The sequence below is a fragment of the Squalius cephalus genome, assembly GCF_949319135.1.
Source record: "Squalius cephalus genome assembly, contig: scaffold_69, whole genome shotgun sequence".
NCBI classification, from domain to species: Eukaryota; Metazoa; Chordata; class Actinopteri; order Cypriniformes; family Leuciscidae; genus Squalius; species Squalius cephalus.
The window spans coordinates 20,682-41,238 of NW_027645795.1; the positions used below are offsets into that span (position 1 = coordinate 20,682).

At 44.3% G+C, this 20,557-nt stretch overlaps 1 protein-coding gene across 1 annotated transcript in view; it reads right to left on the reverse strand.

Annotated features, from left to right (window-relative positions):
• Nucleotides 1-6,737: 6,737 nt before the first annotated feature.
• LOC307154240 (polyunsaturated fatty acid lipoxygenase ALOX15B-like) overlaps nucleotides 6,738-20,557 on the reverse strand; it is a gene marked incomplete at both ends in the record, with an annotated part of 48,985 nt that continues 35,165 nt past the window's right edge. Inside the window, 7 exons of the mRNA XM_079899015.1 lie at nucleotides 6,738-6,917; nucleotides 7,239-7,409; nucleotides 11,805-11,905; nucleotides 12,323-12,444; nucleotides 16,923-17,092; nucleotides 17,318-17,521; nucleotides 19,422-19,508. Of these exons, the coding sequence (XP_079755141.1) occupies nucleotides 6,738-6,917; nucleotides 7,239-7,409; nucleotides 11,805-11,905; nucleotides 12,323-12,444; nucleotides 16,923-17,092; nucleotides 17,318-17,521; nucleotides 19,422-19,508 (1,035 nt within the window). The remainder of the gene's footprint in view (nucleotides 6,918-7,238; nucleotides 7,410-11,804; nucleotides 11,906-12,322; nucleotides 12,445-16,922; nucleotides 17,093-17,317; nucleotides 17,522-19,421; nucleotides 19,509-20,557) is intronic.

The following is a 20,557-nucleotide window of genomic DNA, read 5'->3' on the forward strand; positions in this document are numbered from 1 at the left end:
CAGCTTTGCAGCCTTGGCTAAATGAATTTTACATGAGACTAGATAATGATCTGAGATGTCATCGCTCTGCTGCAGAATTTCAACGGCATCAACATCTATTCCATGTGATAATATTAGATCTAGAGTATGATTACGATGAGTCTTCAGTGTAAACGGCCACAGCTGTGATTGGCTGTGAGTCTTCAGTGTAAACGCCCACAGCTGTAATTGGCTGTGAGACTTCAGTGTAAACACCCACCGCTGTGATTGGCTGTGAGTCTTCAGTGTAAACACCCACAGCTGTGATTGGCTGTGAGTCTTCAGTGTAAACACCCACAGCTGTGATTGGCTGTGAGACTTCAGTGTAAACACCCACCACTGTGATTGGCTGTGAGACTTCAGTGTAAACACCCACAGCTGTGATTGGCTGTGAGTCTTCAGTGTAAACGCCAACCGCTGTGATTGGCTGTGAGACTTCAGTGTAAACGCCCACTGCTGTGATTGGCTAACAGCTTTGCATATGAAATAGCTAGTATTACATGTGGAACTCTCTCGAAAACTGCTCTCAATGTTAACTACTTGTGAAAAGTGATATTTATAGCATTACAATCAGAGCTATGGCATTATATTAACCCTATGGGGTCGGCGGTCGCGCTGGCGCGACGAGCTCGTTTTTTTCTTATCAGTGCAAAAGAGACTCAAAATATTCTGTTGATTTTGATCTTACATATAAGTGTTGTACATCATTCGATTCTGTTAAGTGTGTATATTTTTTTGTGTATACTCATAATAAAAACAAAGTGTTGTGCTTTCGCCAAATAAAGAAAAATAAACATGATGCGAGTTCTGTCTTCTCTCTGTCAGTGAAGTCAAGTCCGAAAATGAACTGTACCTCAGCGAATACTCAGTCACACAGGCATACAGGCACACAGGCATAAAGCTTGAATGCTCTTATTTTAAATAAAGTAATTTATATATAAAAAACAAATATTCTCAGTTTATGTAATCTGTATGAAAAGAGAGAGATGTCAGTCGTTCCCATTTCAGCTCATTATTCAGCTCATTATTATCTGCTAATGTGAACACGCCCACGGAGAGCACACCCTATTCAAATGCAAATGATCGAGGCAATCCATGCAAACGTGTCAACGCTCACATCAGCTCGATAAAACACATCAAGTTTAATCAGACTCATGCACTTACCGTCGTCTTGCTTCGCTGTGAGGAATAATACTATCGAAATAAAAATCCTGGGAAATATACCTCAGAAGTGCTGGTTTAGCCCTTTTTTCAGGTCAGAGCAACTGCCCCTCAAAATTCCTGTGCACGTCCCTGTAGAGGGGGTTACATAAGCAACGTATTAAACTGCAAATTAACATTTATATGCTAATATATCATAAGATCAATATGTTACAGACGAAATATGAATGTTTAGACAAGATTTCGTTGATTAGTTTCGGATAGATTATAAAGTGTTTACTGTAAAATGACTATACTGTCACATCAAATAAGCTTTTGTTCGCCAATTTCTGCTCATATGTTAAATATATAGTATGGGATGTTTTGTCAAAAATAAAGCAGGTATATTTAATCATCAACTAAGAGGTTTTTATAGTATTTGTTCCAATATTCAAATTAATGAATCCTTAACTTTGAAATACGTATGATAAAATGCATACTTTTTACAGAGAAAGATTACAATTGAAATATTGTTAAAATTGTAATTTTTGTTGATTTACATATGAAAACTTTTTAATAAAATAGCAAAAAATATATTTGCAAGGTAGATGTAAGCAACATCTTAATAGGTCAATATAGGCCTTCTCATTAAATTATTTATTATTGTTTTTTATTAGTGACACATTTTGGGAGAGGATATATTCCAAAAAAATCTGAAAATACAGTATGAGAATTAACTGCATAGTTACTATAAATGTTTACTTTGGTTATTATACAATTTGCATGCATACAAAAGTCCTCAAATTCTTTACTTGTGGTACTCTCAGTGACAGACCTCAATTAAAGGCTCATGATGCAGCTCATTATGCGGGTCATTGTCTTCTCAGGTGTGAATCACTTCATTGTTAATGATCATTCACGCCCACACACATATTGCCTTTCCAAACAAAACGTGTCGTACAAAATTAAAATTTGTATTGTTTTATGTGAATGATTAGGCAAGATGATTTTCAGATAATTTTGAAGCAAAAACTCTAGGTGACAACATCCATTAGTCAAACATCTTGTGGACACATATTTAGTATGTGTTTTGTGGCCTTATTTCAGAAACTTTCATTTTAGTTTTTTATTCAGTAACTATGCATAAGCATTATTCTCTCAAAAATACAAACATGTACATACATGTTGCTCACATATTATGGTAGCCCTGTTTGTGCTAAATAGAGTGTAATTACACATTTGCCATTAATATGTTTATATGTATATGGTATTTTAAATACAAATTTATTGTGTGCTGTATTGTTTTATTGTTATATGTGTGTTTGAATAATTGGGCCGCCTATCTTGGCCAGGACACTCCTGTAAAAGAGATTTTAATCTCAGTGAGGTTCTCTCCTGGTTAAATAAAGGTATAATAATAATAATAATAATAATAATAATAATAATAAGCAGCAACTGAAAAAAGCACAAATGTCAGGGCATGTAAAAACACCTCAAGGACCCCAAAAACAGCTTAGATCCCAGAGGGTTAATATTGCAGGAATGTACTGATTTATGTCACTAGATGACACCAAAGTTGTAAAAACATATCTCAGAACTAGTCCAGTAATTGTAAGCCAAAATGGGGGTCAACCTTGAACAAATTGCAACAGAAGCAAACTTAACTGATTTTGTATCCTCAATATGTCCTGAGTAAGAAAAAAAAGGCCACGAAGAATCCCATTAGGGGAAAGTTTCGAAAAAGACCCAAATATAGCCTATTTATAGCCTTGCTATCCACGCAGATCCAGCGATGAGGGCTTTGTGCTGGGCAGATCCAGCGATGAGGGCTTTGTGCTGGGCAGATCCAGCGACGAAGAGAGCTCTGAGCTGGACAGGACCAGCGGCGAAGAAGGCTCTGAGCTGGACAGGACCAGCGGCGAAGAAGGCTCTGAGCTGGGCAGGACCAGCGGCGAAGAAGGCTCTGAGCTGGGCAGGACCAGCGGCGAAGAAGGCTCTGAGCTGGGCAGGACCAGCGGCGAAGAAGGCTCTGAGCTGGGCAGGACCAGCGGCGAAGGAAGTGCTGGGTTGGGTGGTGTTCTGGACCGGGTCGCAACACTCTCCAGACACCGGGTTACCGTCTCCTTCCAACTCAGTCCGGTGGTGTCTGGGAGGTTGAGAGGACGATGGAAAGAGGCCCCGATCCAGAACAGGGTGCTGAGGGTTTCGTCCTTCAAAGAGCTTAAGAGGGCGAGCTGCCAAAACTCCTTGGCAAAGCTCAGGATGTCGTGGTTCTCCTGAGCCACGAGGATGAATTTGAGGTGTTCATCCATTACCTTGGTCGGTCAATCTGTCAGGCTTCCGGGTGGATGAAGTAGGAGACGAACACGAAGATGATGAATTCCAAGGTTTTAATTCTCAAACATAACAGATACACAAAAACAGGGAGCGTGTGCTCAGAGCAGGAACCTAACATTAAACATTGACCGACAAGTGAAGAGTGAAAACCAGGAACTTAAATACACACACAGATGAACACAAGACAGGTGATGCAGATAATGATGATGACGAACAGGCGGGTAATGAAGGGAGTGAGTTCAGGTGTGGAAACAAGGAGGATTCTGGGAACTGTAGTGCAGACAGGACGATGACAGACGGTGAATGTGACAATGAGCACCATTCTCTCTGGAACATTGGATATTGTTGCACCCATTAGATTAAAAAAGGTCAGAGAGAAAAGTAAAGCACCATGGTACAACAATACTACACATGTTCTAAAGAGAGAAACCCGTAATTTAGAGCATAAATGGAAAAAAACTAACTTAGAGGTCTTTAGAATCGCATGGAAAGACAGTATGTCACGTTACAAAAAGGCCCTAAAAGCGGCCAGGGCTGAGCATCTCCGCAAACTAATACAAAACAACCAAAACAATCCTAGGTTCTTATTTAACACCGTGGCTAGACTAACAAATAAACAGATGTCTCCTGAACAAAATATTCCGTTACAGTTTAGTAGTAATGATTTCATGAAGTTCTTCACTGAGAAAATAGAAAACATCAGAACCACAATTGTAAACGTTCAATCCTCAATCGCGCCTTATAATTCAGCCTCAATTATCACCCCGCAAGAACAATTACAGTGCTTTACAACTATAGAACAAAAAGAGTTAAATAAACTTATCACTTCATCTAAAACAACAACATGTTTATTAGATCCTATACCAACTAAACTACTGAAAGAAGTGTTACCTGTAGTGGAAGAGCCTCTCCTCAATATTATTAACTCATCTTTATCTTTAGGTCATGTTCCAAGAACATTTAAACTGGCAGTTATAAAACCTCTCATTAAGAAACCACAATTAGATCCACATAATCTAGCAAATTATAGACCCATTTCAAATTTACCTTTTATGTCTAAAATACTAGAAAAGTTGTGTCCGCCCAACTGGGCTCTTTCTTGCATGAAAATGACATCTATGAAAAGTTTCAGTCTGGATTCAGGCCGCATCATAGCACTGAAACTGCGCTCGTTAAAATCACAAATGATTTACTTTTAGCTTCTGACCAAGGCTGTATCTCAATATTAGTTTTACTTGATCTTAGTGCTGCGTTCGATACTATAGATCACACAATACTCTTAGATCGACTACAAAATTATACTGGTGTTCAAGGACAAGCATTAAGCTGGTTTAGATCGTATTTATCTGACCGCTACCATTTTGTTTATTTAAATGGAGAAAAATCGATCATAACTCCAGTAAACTATGGAGTGCCGCAGGGATCTGTGTTAGGCCCTCTATTATTCTCAATATATATGCTGCCACTTGGAAATATTATAAGGAAACATGGAATTAGTTTCCATTGTTATGCTGATGACACTCAAATCTATATTTCAACACGGCCAGATGAAAACGCTAAATTATCCAAATTGACAGAGTGTGTTAAAGATATAAAAGATTGGATGACGTGCAATTTTCTTTTATTAAATCCAGACAAGACAGAGGTACTAATCATTGGTTCAAAAAACCACCCACAAAACCTCTCACAATACAACTTTAACATAGTAGGATGTCCTGTTACTTTATCCGCTACTGTAAAAGACCTGGGTGTTATATTAGACTGCAACCTGTCTTTTGAAAATCATATTTCATATGTTACAAGAACAGCCTTTTTCCACCTTAGAAACATTGCTAAGCTACGTAACATGCTATCAGTTTCTGACGCAGAAAAGTTAGTTCATGCATTCATGACCTCGAGACTAGGTTACTGTAATGCTTTATTAGCTGGTTGTCCTGCAACCTCAATAAACAAGATACAGTTAGTCCAAAATGCCGCCGCTAGAGTTCTAACTAGATCAAGAAAATATGATCATATAACACCAATTTTATCATCACTACATTGGTTACCTATAAAGTTCCGTATTAATTACAAGGTATTGCTACTGACTTATAAAGCCCTAAACGGCTTAGCTCCAGTCTATTTAACCGATCTTCTATCGCCCTATAATCCATCGCGCTCTTTAAGGTCACTAAATTCGAGGCTTTTGGTCATACCTAGGATTATCCAGATCCACCAAAGGAGGGACAGCATTTTCACATTTAGCTCCAAAACTCTGGAATAGCCTTCCTGATACTGTTCGTTGCTCAGACTCACTCTCCCAGTTTAAAACTAGATTAAAGACGCATCTTTTCGGCCAGGCATTCATATAATACTTTTAATCTTACAGTTAAATCCGACCTCTAGTTCATAAACGCCAGAGGAGAACTGGCCCCCGACTGAGCCTGGGTTCTCCCAAGGTTTTTTTTTTCTCCATTAGGTCACCTGATGGAGTTTTTCGGTTCCTTGCCACTGTTGCCTTTGGCTTGCTCAGTTGGGGATATTTGGGGATATTTCATTTAATTAATCAATCAACGATACTATTGATCAGCATTACCAAACGTGGACATTCCACTAGAAACAAACATTGATGTATTGTTTTAATTTAATACTGTGAAGCTGCTTTGATACAACCTATGTTGTGAAAAGCGCTATATAAATAAACTTGACTTGACTTGACTTGACTATTTATACATTTATTCATTCTTTTTCTTACGTGAATAGGGTAAAATTTGTAACCTTTAGATATCACCATGAAAATTTCTGAGTTGATTACTTACATCAAGACAAACAAAAAATGTATTACAAGTTTTTTTTTAAATAGTTTGTTAACATGGACAAACGGTGCACAATCTAATTATGTATGTGCTTATTTGCATAAATACCACAACAGATCTAAACATTGTGTATAGTCAGATGAAAATGTCTTGTTGAATCTTGGTGACACATAACAGTAAAATACTTAATATTAAGGTCTAAGTGGAACCCATTTGGCTACCCATGAGCATTAATACATAGAGGCAGGAAGAAGTACTTTTAGAACAATTTGTTCAACCTTTTTTCATAAAATGACTGGACTAAACCCACATATTAAGCAGTACCTTTTCTTCCCTGAAATCCAACATCCATGACACACTTTGAGTAATTTTTGCTTTGGTCTTTATTGTGATTGACAAAGCTATTAATAGAAAGACAAATGCATTAAGAAGGACTAATGTATCCTTTCAAATGGCTACACTGTTGTCCACATTTTTGGGGTTCAGATAGTTGTAGGGAAGCTCCAACTTCTTGTTCCGCTCCTCGATGAGATCTGACAACTCCCTCAGATCCTTTTGAAAATCTTCAATGAGCTTGCCAGGGACCTCTTCATCATACAGATTTTCTGGGAAATATCCCAGAGGGTACTACGGACAGGGTATCAAGATTGTAATCGTAAATAGCATGTTGATAAGAAACATGTTTATAACAATGTTTAACACACTGCGTATGACAGCACTAATATTCTGTTAGAGCCCACTGCAACACTATGCTTACTGTTTGCTAAACTGCTTTGTAATGTAACAGTCAGGTAATGCAAACTAGAGGAATGAAAGCAGTGTAAGTAAGCCATTGTCATCTAGAGTAATATGATGGCATTCACAAGAACACCATTCAGATTATTAACTTTTTCACAACAAAATTGAATTGCAGTCTTTTAACATGTGCCCTGATGGTGTAAAACTCACATGGTCTGCAGAGTCCTTGCTCAGGAGTCTCAGGACAGCCATCCCATTCACCGTGGTGCTCACATCAGGTAGGGTCTCCAGGATCGTGTCCTCAGTGGTCTGGCCTTTCTCCTTGGGAGGGGGCTTTCTGAGGGCAGTGGGGTAGTTAGGCATCCATCCGCCAAATTCAAACTGGGGGGAAAGAATTGGTGAAAAATGTGATATACAAGCTAAATATTCATAAAGAATAACAAGAGCACATAATTAACATTACTCAGGCCATGGAAAATGGATATGGACAAGTTTTTTCTTGTCATCATGGGCTACTTACTCTAGGGCAGTGGTTCTCAAACTTTTTTAGTCATGCCCCCCTTAAAAGAGCATTTCACCTGTGGGAACATTATCTTTATTGAAAGTGGGTCATGTATGTAGTCGAAATGTAATGTAAATTTCGAATTTGGTGCCTTCTTGACCGGTGAAAGACAGAAAGTAACTTTAGGGCGCATTAGTATGGAAGACAACAACACCACACCACATTGCACAGCTCTGCAAGCCACTCCCACTAATCCAGTTCACAACACAAACGTCCGTGTCCTCGACTGATTCAGAGATTTCATCCAGGAGAAATTGGCATCGTTGAAATTCTTTGCAGCAGACGGACTCCATCTCTCAACTGCTCTTCGCTATATTGCGGCTCGTAAAGATAGCCACGAACAGCTGATTCGAGCATCAGACTTTCGAAATCCTCTTCTTCCATATCATATTGAGTACCTTCTGCCATTGTCATAACTTCACATCTGGCTCCACAGCGCCTGTTAGCTTAGCTTCCAAACAAGATGGTGGATATTGCTTTTAGTTTCTACAAGTAAAGTCCCACTCACTGATCTGTGATAGACCTGTAGCGTAAGAGGGTTCCACCCACTGATCTGTAATAGGGCTGTAGCGTAAGAGGGTCCCACCCACTGATCTGTAATAGGGCTGTAGCGTAAGTGGGTCCCACCCCCTGGAAAAATGAGGAACGAGTGTTTGTAGTCTCAACCCCTCTACGAAGATATGGGACTTCCTGCTTAGAATGACAGTATAGATGACAGAATCATTATAAGCAGGAACTGCAACACTGAAATCCGTATTTCTCCCGTCTCCCGAAAATGAGGGAATAATGCACGACCGTTCAAAAATATGACTGGGTTTCTAACGATACAAAGCTTAATGCAAATGGGTGAAGTGTCCCTTTAAACACTTTAAAAAATCTGGTGACAAGTCTACAGTCTTAAGAATGATTAAGTGGAATTGGCACTTGAAAGCCATTGTAACGGCTGTGTTCTGTTTTTCTGCTGATCTCCTTATAATAGTTCTTTATGATTGTTGCTTGTCAGACTGTATGAACATGATCCTCGCTGTAAGATCTCAGTTGATCAATCAATGACACGTTCGGTGATGTGAGCTGCATTACACGCGGGATTGAAATGGTGGCTACAAAGAAATCTCTAACATTCAATTTGGTCATGGCTTGTCTTGAAAAACAAAGACAATTTGACGGTCGTAGGAGAAGTCATACTTCTGACACTGCCAGAATTTCGTCAAAGGTAAAATGTGATCGCAACGGTCATTAATCGTCTGTCTGTGAACATGTCAAACTAACGATCATAGACTTCAGATTTTAGCCAAGGATCAGAGGAATCTTTTAGGATTTGGTAAATTTGTATCAGACGGCCAAATTGTGGCCAAAATCACACAGTGTGCACTTGGCTTAACACACAGATCACAAAACACTAGAACATAACTATATACGTGAATCAAAGCACATGAACACGTGACACTGAATGCAGGGCTGGACTGGGACAAAAAATCGGCCCGGGCATTTTGGCCCAGACCGGCCCACTATATGATCATAAACACCACCCATCTTTGCACGCCCTTAATTATCTTCATACCAACTCCTATTCATTAAAACCACTAATGCCATGTAATGAGTGAGTATAGGAACGAGTGAGAGTTTACAGATGAAATAAGTACAAATTTGACATTTATTAATACAGTCGAACTATACTCCACAGTGGTGAATCCTAAAACAAGCTATAAGCGGCTCTGGCATAGCAATACAAGTGTTTCTTACAGGATTTTTTGTTAAAACTGTGGTGGGTGGACCTTGGTTCTTCTAGGCGGGTTCGGGGGCATGCCCCCCCGTGAGAAAATTTTGTGCATTTTAATGTTAAATTCATCAATCTGGTGCACTTTGAGAGTTCAAAATTAAAAGCTCCAACCCATATTCAGTGTGCAAATTAAACAAAGAAAAATTCAAGCCTCTTTAAGTTACAGTGTCTATTTACATTACACCTACTATATAATAGTTATAATATTAATCCAATGACAGTAATAGCCATATTTTGTAAAACAAATGCACTAAAAAATAAAGGACACTTTCATAATTAGTTTTGTAACAATTTCTATACTTGAAAGAGATAAGCACATGATCTTTTATTGACACAGTGTATTGACACTGTTGATCATAACATACTTCTTGACAGGCTGGAAAACTGGGTGGGGCTTTCTGGGATAGTCCTAAAATGGTTCAGGTCATACTTAGATGGGAGAGGTTATTATGTGAGTATAGGAGATCATAAGTCTGAGTGGACATCCATGACATGCGGAGTACCTCAAGGCTCAATTCTTGCACCACTCCTGTTCAACCTGTATATGCTCCCAATGAGCCAAATAATGAGAAAGAACCAAATTGCTTACCACAGCTATGCAGACGACACACAGCTCTACTTAGCCCTATCGCCTAACGATTACAGCCCCATTGACTCCCTGTGCCAATGCATTGACGAAGTCAACAGTTGGATGTGTCAAAACTTTCTTCAGTTAAACAAAGACAAAACTGAAGTCATTGCGTTTGGAAACAAAGATGAAGTTCTCAAGGTGAACGCATACCTTCACTCTAGGGGTCAAACAACTAAACATCAAGTCAGGAATCTTGGTGTGACACTAGAGTCAGACCTTAGTTTCAGTTGTCATGTCAAAGCAATAACTAAATCAGCATACTATCATCTGAAAAATATTGCAAGAATTAGATGCTTTGTTTCCAGACAAGACTTAGAGAAACTTGTGCATGCTTTCATCACCAGCAGGGTGGATTACTGTAATGGACTCCTCACTGGCCTTCCCAAAAAGACCATAAGACAGTTGCAGCTCATACAGAACGCTGAGCAGAACCAGAACACATGAACACATCACACCAGTCCTCAGGTCTTTACACTGGCTCCCAGTTAAATTTAGGATTGATTTTAAAGTATTATTACTGGTATATAAATCATTCAATGGCCTAGGACCTCAATACATTGCAGATATGCTTACTGAATATAAACCCAACAGATCACTCAGATCACTAGGATCATATCAGCTAGAAATACCAAGGGTTAACTCTAAGCATGGCGAGTCCGCTTTTAGCTATTATGCCAGCCGCAGCTGGAACCAGCTTCCAGAGGAGAGATGTGCTCCTACAGTAGTCACATTCAAATCCAGACTCAAAACACTTCTGTTTAGCTGTGCATTTACTGAATGAGCACTGTGCCAATGTTCGTCCGACTGTTTGTACTGTATTTTATTTTATTTTTCTAAACTGTTTTAATTATTCTTATTTCTTTTATTATTTTAATTTCTTCTATGTAAAGCACTTTGAATTGCCATTGTGTATGAAATGTGCTATATAAATAAACTTGCCTTGCCTTGCCTTTTATTTTGACACAAACTGCATCAAGCTTTTATTTTGGCGGAAAACATGGTTTACAAACGCCTGTCATTAAATTTCTAGTGAATTGCGGTAATCGTCAACTTTGCAGATGTGGAAATAATCTACACTCATGACATAGCCTAAGTGTTTCGAAAGTAGTTCTGCTTACCGCAGGCTCTACACTCTCTCATCTCTCTCCTGATCCTCCGTCCTCACTATCATCATCTGCCGCTGGAGCTGACGAAGGTCAGAAAACATATATTTTGACACATAAAGCGTCTGCTTTAAGGGCCTGGTTCTATTTTTTCACGCTATTTATCTGCACATTCCTTGCGTTTCTTCTCCATCTCGCAGACTATTCTGGCAGATATTACACACTGACACTGCTGCACGCTCGCTCACTCGTTTAAAGTTGTGATTGGGCCAGCCCAGTGTCAATCAAGGAAAGAACCAATGGGCCGCTGATCTACGTGTTTCATGGGCTGGTCTGTCAGAAAAAAACTAACACTGACTTTTTTTGACCAATGCATTACACCGGCACAAACCCAAAACGCAAGCAAAACAAAACAAAACGAATGGCCCGCTGATGTACACATTTTATGGGCCGTTAAAAATAATAATAATAATTAAAAAAAAAAAGTATTTATGAGATGTATCGGCCCAAAAAGCACGTCGGCCCACCGGGCATTTGCCCGGTATGCCCAATGGCCAGTCCAGCCGTGACTGAATGTACAGCTAGAGGAATGTGTGGAGAAATTCGCTGGATTTGAGAAAAAGTGTATGAGATTAGGATCACGGACTGCAGCTTTAATGGCTCTGTGTGATTGGAAGTGAATTGACTTGTACTAACTGACCTGTCCATTGTTTACAGCGGCATGTTGGGCTGATGTAGTGAAGATCACCATGGTAACAAACTTGATAAGCTCTTTCAATGTCTGAAAAGATGATGGTATTCCTGGGAAGAAGAATGAAAGGCTGTTTCTGTGGGGAACTCAGTTTAGGATGTTTATACATAAACACTCTCTCACACACACACACACACACACACACACACACACACAAACTGAAATGGAGAGTGGAGCCATAAACCAAACTACTTTTGACTATTGACCTGGTTAAATTATTTTCCATAAAACAGTGAATTACACTGGGGGTGAATTACAAAAGAGGTTGTGCCTCAAAGCAAATATGTCTATCTTATGCTGTGCAAATACTGAGCTGAACACAAAATAAAAAGAAAGGAAACCTTTGTTGGATTAAATGTCCTAATATGGCAACAATTCATTGGTTGTGACACTTTATTTATTCCACCAGGAATCACACTTGCAGCATCTTCAACTGCAACAGCCTTGATAACGGACTGATAACAAACCTGAGGAATCTCTTTCCAGGAAGCCATTGGTGAATATCTCACTGATCCAACGCTGCAGCTCTGTGTCCTTCTGCACGTGTGCATCACTTTGATAGTAGTGTGGCAAGAAAGCTGCAACAAACCTGTAAGCAACCACAGTCAGATGTTTTCCATCTTACAATGGACGCTGAGCTCCTGGCCCCGCCGAGCTCCTGGCCCCGCCCCTACTGTCGATGACGCACTGGAGACGCTGAGCTCCTGGCCCCGCCCCTACTGTCGATGATGAAGCTGAGCTCCTGGCCCCGCCCCTACTGTCGATGATGAAGCTGAGCTCCTGGCCACGCCCCTACTGTCGATGACGCACTGGAGCCGCTGAGCTCCTGGCCCCGCCCCTACTGTCGATGACGCACTGGAGCCGCTGAGCTCCTGGCCTCGCCCCTAATGTCGATGACGCACTGGAGCAGCTGAGCTCCTGGCCCCGCCCCTACTGTCGATGACGCACTGGAGACGCTGAGCTCCTGGCCCCCCCCTACTGTCAATGACGCACTGGAGACGCTGAGCTCCTGGCCACGCCCCTACTGTCGATGACGCACTGGAGACGCTGAGCTCCTGGCCACGCCCCTACTGTCGATGACGCACTGGAGCAGCTGAGCTCCTGGCCCCGCCCCTACTGTCGATGACGCACTGGAGACGCTGAGCTCCTGGCCACGCCCCTACTGTCGATGACGCACTGGAGACACTGAGCTCCTGGCCCCGCCCCTACTGTCGATGACGCACTGGAGACGCTGAGCTCCTGGCCCCTCCCCTACTGTCGATGACGCACTGGAGACGCTGAGCTCCTGGCCACGCCCCTACTGTCGATGACGCACTGGAGACGCTGAGCTCCTGGCCCCGCCCCTACTGTCGATGACGCACTGGAGACGCTGAGCTCCTGGCCCCACCCCTACTGTCGATGACGCACTGGAGACGCTGAGCTCCTGGCCACGCCCCTACTGTCGATGACGCACTGGAGACGCTGAGCTCCTGGCCCCGCCCCTACTGTCGATGACGCACTGGAGACGCTGAGCTCCTGGCCCCTCCCCTACTGTCGATGACGCACTGGAGACGCTGACCTCCTGGCTCCGCCCCTACTGTCGATGACGCACTGGAGACGCTGACCTCCTGGCTCCGCCCCTACTGTCGATGACACACTGGAGCAGCTGAGCTCCTGGCCACGCCCCTACTGTCGATGACGCACCTGAGACGCTGAGCTCCTGGCCCCGCCCCTACTGTCGATGACGCACTGGAGACGCTGACCTCCTGGCTCCGCCCCTACTGTCGATGACGCACTGGAGACGCTGAGCTCCTGGCCACGCCCCTACTGTCGATGACGCACCTGAGACGCTGAGCTCCTGGCCCCGCCCCTACTGTCGATGACGCACTGGAGACGCTGAGCTCCTGGCCACGCCCCTACTGTCGATGACGCACTGGAGACGCTGAGCTCCTGGCCACGCCCCTACTGTCGATGACGCACCTGAGACGCTGAGCTCCTGGCCACGCCCCTACTGTCGATGACGCACTGGAGACGCTGAGCTCCTGGCCACGCCCCTACTGTCGATGACGCACTGGAGACGCTGAGCTCCTGGCCACGCCCCTACTGTCGATGACGCACTGGAGACGCTGAGCTCCTGGCCACGCCCCTACTGTCGATGACGCACCTGAGACGCTGAGCTCCTGGCCACGCCCCTACTGTCGATGACGCACTGGAGCAGCTGAGCTCCTGGCCCCGCCCCTACTGTCGATGACGCACTGGAGACGCTGAGCTCCTGGCCACGCCCCTACTGTCGATGACGCACTGGAGACACTGAGCTCCTGGCCCCGCCCCTACTGTCGATGACGCACTGGAGACGCTGAGCTCCTGGCCCCTCCCCTACTGTCGATGACGCACTGGAGCAGCTGAGCTCCTGGCCCCGCCCCTACTGTCGATGACGCACTGGAGACGCTGAGCTCCTGGCCCCGCCCCTACTGTCGATGACGCACTGGAGACGCTGAGCTCCTGGCCCCGCCCCTACTGTCGATGACGCACTGGAGACGCTGAGCTCCTGGCCACGCCCCTACTGTCGATGACGCACTGGAGACGCTGAGCTCCTGGCCCCGCCCCTACTGTCGATGACGCACTGGAGACGCTGAGCTCCTGGCCCCTCCCCTACTGTCGATGACGCACTGGAGACGCTGACCTCCTGGCTCCGCCCCTACTGTCGATGACGCACTGGAGACGCTGAGCTCCTGGCCACGCCCCTACTGTCGATGACGCACCTGAGACGCTGAGCTCCTGGCCCCGCCCCTACTGTCGATGACGCACTGGAGACGCTGAGCTCCTGGCCACGCCCCTACTGTCGATGACGCACTGGAGACGCTGAGCTCCTGGCCACGCCCCTACTGTCGATGACGCACCTGAGACGCTGAGCTCCTGGCCCCGCCCCAACTGTCGATGACGCACTGGAGCAGCTGAGCTCCTGGCCCCGCCCCTACTGTCGATGACACACTGGAGCAGCTGAGCTCCTGGCCCCTCCCCTACTGTCGATGACGCACTGGAGCCGCTGAGCTCCTGGCCACGCCCCTACTGTCCATGACGCACCTGAGACGCTGAGCTCCTGGCCCCGCCCCTACTGTCGATGACGCACTGGAGACGCTGAGCTCCTGGCCCCTCCCCTACTGTCGATGACGCACTGGAGCCGCTGAGCTCCTGGCCCCGCCCCTACTGTCGATGACGCACTGGAGCCGCTGAGCTCCTGGCCCCGCCCCTACTGTCGATGACGCACTGGAGACGCTGAGCTCCTGTCCCCGCCCCTACTGTCGATGACACACTGGAGCCGCTGAGCTCCTGGCCACGCCCCTACTGTCGATGACGCACTGGAGCCGCTGAGCTCCTGGCCCCTCCCCTACTGTCGATGACGCACTGGAGCCGCTGAGCTCCTGGCCACGCCCCTACTGTCGATGACGCACTGGAGACGCTGAGCTCCTGTCCCCGCCCCTACTGTCGATGACGCACTGGAGCCGCTGAGCTCCTGGCCACGCCCCTACTGTCGATGACGCACTGGAGCCGCTGAGCTCCTGGCTCCGCCCCTACTGTCGATGACGCACTGGAGACGCTGAGCTCCTGGCCACGCCCCTACTGTCGATGACGCACTGGAGCCGCTGAGCTCCTGGCCCCTCCCCTACTGTCGATGACGCACTGGAGCCGCTGAGCTCCTGGCCCCGCCCCTACTGTCGATGACGCACTGGAGACGCTGAGCTCCTGTCCCCGCCCCTACTGTCGATGACGCACTGGAGCCGCTGAGCTCCTGGCCACGCCCCTACTGTCGATGACGCACTGGAGCCGCTGAGCTCCTGGCTCCGCCCCTACTGTCGATGACGCACTGGAGACGCTGAGCTCCTGGCCACGCCCCTACTGTCGATGACGCACTGGAGCCGCTGAGCTCCTGGCCCCTCCCCTACTGTCGATGACGCACCTGAGACGCTGAGCTCCTGGCCCCGCCCCTACTGTCGATGACGCACTGGAGACGCTGAGCTCCTGTCCCCGCCCCTACTGTCGATGACGCACTGGAGCCGCTGAGCTCCTGGCCACGCCCCTACTGTCGATGACGCACTGGAGACGCTGAGCTCCTGGCTCCGCCCCTACTGTCGATGACGCACTGGAGACGCTGAGCTCCTGGCCCTGCGGTGCGCTTGAGGCATTCTGAAAAGTTGAGATGTTTTCATCTCGCCGCGGCATCGGCGCGCCTGGAAAAACTAGCGCACCACGTTGCTTCCATTATGAGTGCGCTCGCCGCGCGCCTACATTTGAAATAACGAATTTAAGCGCGAAAAAGACGCGATATGTGAATGGCCCCTAGAAGCAGACGTCTGAAATTAAAGGCAAGAACGGCTATTTATTTGGCTTTAGACTGTTAGATAAAAATTTAAAAATGAAATGTCATAATTATAATGTTTTGAGAGTTTACTTATGTAATTGTTGCATTAGGCTACGAATTAATAAATGTTTATTGATAAGATCTAGCTATTTCATGTCTTCATTTACAGTAAGTTAGCATTAACCACGAGTAGTCGAGTAACTCGAGTATTGTTTTGATAAGAAATCGACTAGCAGAAATCAATAGTCGTGCAACCCCTAGTGAGTGGGCGTGGTTTCAGCGCAGCCAGTGGACACGCCGCCAGTGTTTAAGAGCAGAGACCACTGCTCATTTTTTCAAGATTTCGATAGATTATTTTATTTACTTGGCTGCTTTTTTATCATTCAAATTTGGCTGGGTGGCTAGTAACACATTTTTCTGTGGTGTGACAAACTCAGAACACATACTTAATTTTTTACTTTACAGGGACTTTAAGCAGGAATTTATTCCAAGCGATTTACAACACAGTACATGTACAGCCTGTGCTTACTGAATAAACCCATGAACCTGTATAATTGACACTATATTTGTTGAAATTTCAATCAGAAAGTGCACCAGGATGCATTAGTTCAGCCCTAAAAACTGGATGTATTATGTAACACACACAGAGAGACAGAGTGAGAGAGGGAGAGATAAAATCATAATGCCTTTAAATAAAATACTAGACTAAACTCCACTGCTAGTCATACTTGTTGATGATATTCCACAGTTTCATCCCGTCATCTCTGTAGTAGTAGTGGGGCACAGTCTCCAGGCCTCTCTCAGAGATGTTATCAGGAAGACAGAGGGCGCTGTAGGTCAGGGAGGCAGTAGCGCGCTTCAGCAACGTTTCCAATGACTCTCCACCTACTCCTGCATACTAAGAGTAGTATCATTAACGGAGAGAAGACATGACATAAAGTTAGGTTAGTTAGGTTTTCTGTAAAAACTAAGTTCTGTCACCACAAATCCCATAATAATTTCCCCAAAATTTAAATAAAAAATAACAAATGTAGAAAAAGAGTAGATTGTTAAAGAAGTCAGTCATCACAGAAAACATTAAAGATCCATTTTGTATGTTTTTTTTTTTTTTTTACAATCTCACAAGATATGTTTGCAGGTACTGTAACTGATGTGTGGCCGAGGGAGACCAGGACAGAGATTTGGGCTTGCCTTTCAGGAGGTTTGTTAATGGAAAGACGATGGAGCTGAAGTTCTTGATGAAGCATCGATAGAAATTGGAGAAACCGAGGAAGCGCTGGAGTTCTTTGATGGTTGTGGACCAGTTTCGAACAGCATCTACCTTCCCCTGTTTAAGATGATATAGTTGCTCACCAATGGTTGAATCTCCTTGAGGTCGACCAAAGACCTTGCGGAAGTGCCTTGTGAAACTATCCAGGGATTGAGTTATGGGTCCTGCTTGAGTCCAGAGAGTTTCGGCCAACTGTAAAGCTCGTGACAGCAGGAATATAATAAAGGCAATCTTGGCTCGATCGGTGGTAAAACGCTGCGGTTGCATCTCTAGAGCCAGTGATCATTGTAAAAGGAATCCGTTGCAATTCTCTGCCGAGCCAGAGTAGGGCGCCAGGTTGGCCACGAGACTGGCAGAATGGCGGATGTTGTGGCTGTGGAAGCGTTGAGCGCGCGCTTGAGTCCGTCCACGATCTCCTGAAAAGGATATGTAGAGCTCATGCTGCGTTAAAGTGGGTCTGGTCTTCTGTAACGGATTGACTCAGATAGATGGAATATAATCAAGAAAGGGTTTATTGCAGTATAGCGAAATCAATGGAAATAGATGGGAGATGTCAATGGAGATAATCACTGAAGAGAATGGCTTGAAACTTTACTGTAACATGGACGATGCAGAGTAGATGAGGGGGTGGTGACTTCAGAGTGGGATGAGGAGCACACACCTCGCGAGGACCCGCAAAGAGGAGACAGGTAGGTAGAACACAGGGAAGCACACACGGGGCGAGGAGTAGTGAGACTCGGAATGCTTTAACATACAATATGCAGAGAATATACGGTTGTCACGATCTCAGCCTGTGTTCATGTCTTGTGTGAGGACTTTTGTGTTATTTCCTGTCTTGTGCCATGTTTTGTAGTTTTTCATGCTGATTAGTCTCCCGTGTTGTCTTGTTAGTTCCCTTGGTTACCCTCGTATGTTCCCATGACAATCAACCACACACCCCCTTGTTACCTTGTTAGCCTGTGTATAAATTGCCCTTGTGTTTCTCTTGTGGTTTGTCAGTCGTTGTTTGCTGTACCATGTTCCTGTCCTGAGTTTCTTTGTTTGCGCTGTATTACCTGTTTGTATTGTTATAATGTGGATTCTCTCTCCGCTTCGTCCCTGCCTCGGGTAATCAGTCTTTACTCAAGTACGAGACCAGACAACTATGAGGCTTGAGGTGTGTGCTTAAGTATGTGCGTGGTGATGAACTTGAGAGGTATCAGGTGTGTGTGATACTCCGGGGATGGTGCTATCTGTGATTGGCTGGTGACAGAGCCTGGGTTAGGGTTAGGGTTAGGGTGTCAGGGTTAGGGTTAACCCTAACACGCGATAAAAGGTATCTTTTCCATGTTAAAATAAAAACATTTTAATATTCTCTTTCCATGAGTTTTTGTCCTAACCAGCCGTGACTGTGACATGCAACGATTCTATTTTATAATCGGTTTATATTTTTCTGCGACGCCGCGCTGGAACAACAAACAAAAAGTGTGGCAATGATAATCTCAGGTATTATTTATGTTCTTTATTATTTATGTTAAAAACATGCAATGTGACTTTGAATATCATTTAGTGCTCCAGCTTTGTAGCTCACCTCAGGTCTTGAAATTAAACAAATGGAAACAAGAACGTTCAAATGGTGAACAAACAAGTGTATTCTTTGATAAAGATTGTTTTAGTAACTCAGTAGCCTATGTATTTTTAATAAAGTTTAAATGGTGTAATATTTGTGAATTTGATTATGTAGTTACTTATCCATTTTCTTGCGATTGCCTTCAAGATTACTCTCTGGTGCTGTGCACTTGCTGCTAGACTCCGCTCACACGCTGTTCTGATTGGCTGTTGGTTTTGACAGATTGACGCATCTCCCAGTCGCGTCACGTCTAGTGTGGTCAGACAAATTATTTGTCCTGGAATCTTATCGCATCGCGTCTGGTTAGGACATGGTGTTAGTGCCTCTGCAACCATGACATATGCATACCATTGTAATTGCCCCATCCTTGGATATCAGCTGATTCCGGGCCATGATGTTGATCTGGAGCGTGTATCGGATATGAGGATAGAGGAGCTACAGAAGGAAAAGTAAGTAAGAGATTAGTATTCCCTGCCTTCAAATTCTTTGAAGATAAAATATATGAATGAAGAATGAATTTTAATTTCTTGTCTGTGAGTGCGTGCGTTATTGCACCTGCGTGTGTGTACCTGTACACCATTCCAGTTATTTTTACATGAATTACAGAATAAGAGAATTGTTACAGGGAGGTGAATGGGTTTGAGTAAGACATTAGTGACCCTTCATGAACTCAATGTTCTGTGTAGTCTGTGCTCATAGGCTATAGATGAGTCAGCTCTGCTCTCCAAAAGGCCTGGCGCTCATTATCAACGGAATTGTGGTGTTGTAACAAAAGTGATGATTTTATTAATGTTTCACCGCTGGTTACTCCGACGACACTTATAACTATCTTGAACGTGTCCCCATTCATTCATAATGATGAGATTGAGCGGGGATTAGTTCGTTATGGACAGTTTGTTAGCGCAATTAAAATGGTTCCACTTGGCTGTACAAATGCAGTATTAAAACATGTTATGTCGTTTAGGAGGCAGGCGTTCATGTTTTTGAATGAGCCAAAATTGGATATTTCTTTCAGAGTATGGCACGAAGGAAAGGCGTACATGGTGTATGCAAACTCTGGAAGTATGAAGTGTTTTGAGAGTGGAGATGTGGGACATAAAAGAATGGCGTGTCCACATTAAGCTCAGAACAGTGAGGAGTCTGCAGGCCCTGTTGATGTAGCAAAACAGTCTCATGCTGGAGAGACAAGTGACGGTCAAGCTCAAAGTGCTAAACAAACTGATGATGATGATGACAATGAGGTTAGTGAGAAAGGTGAAAAATCTGGTTTGTCTGAACAAAATAAAAAGGCTGAAGTTAAAGTGTGGATGATGAAGTGGCAGGGACATCTGGATGTGCTGAAATGTCTGAGGATAAACAGATAAGAGATGATGATTCAATCTCTGATATTTCTGAGATAGGTTCACAGGTTTTGGATGATATGTACACATTGCAGGAAATTAATAACTTTTTGGATGCAACATTTGGAAAAGTAGTGGAAGTTA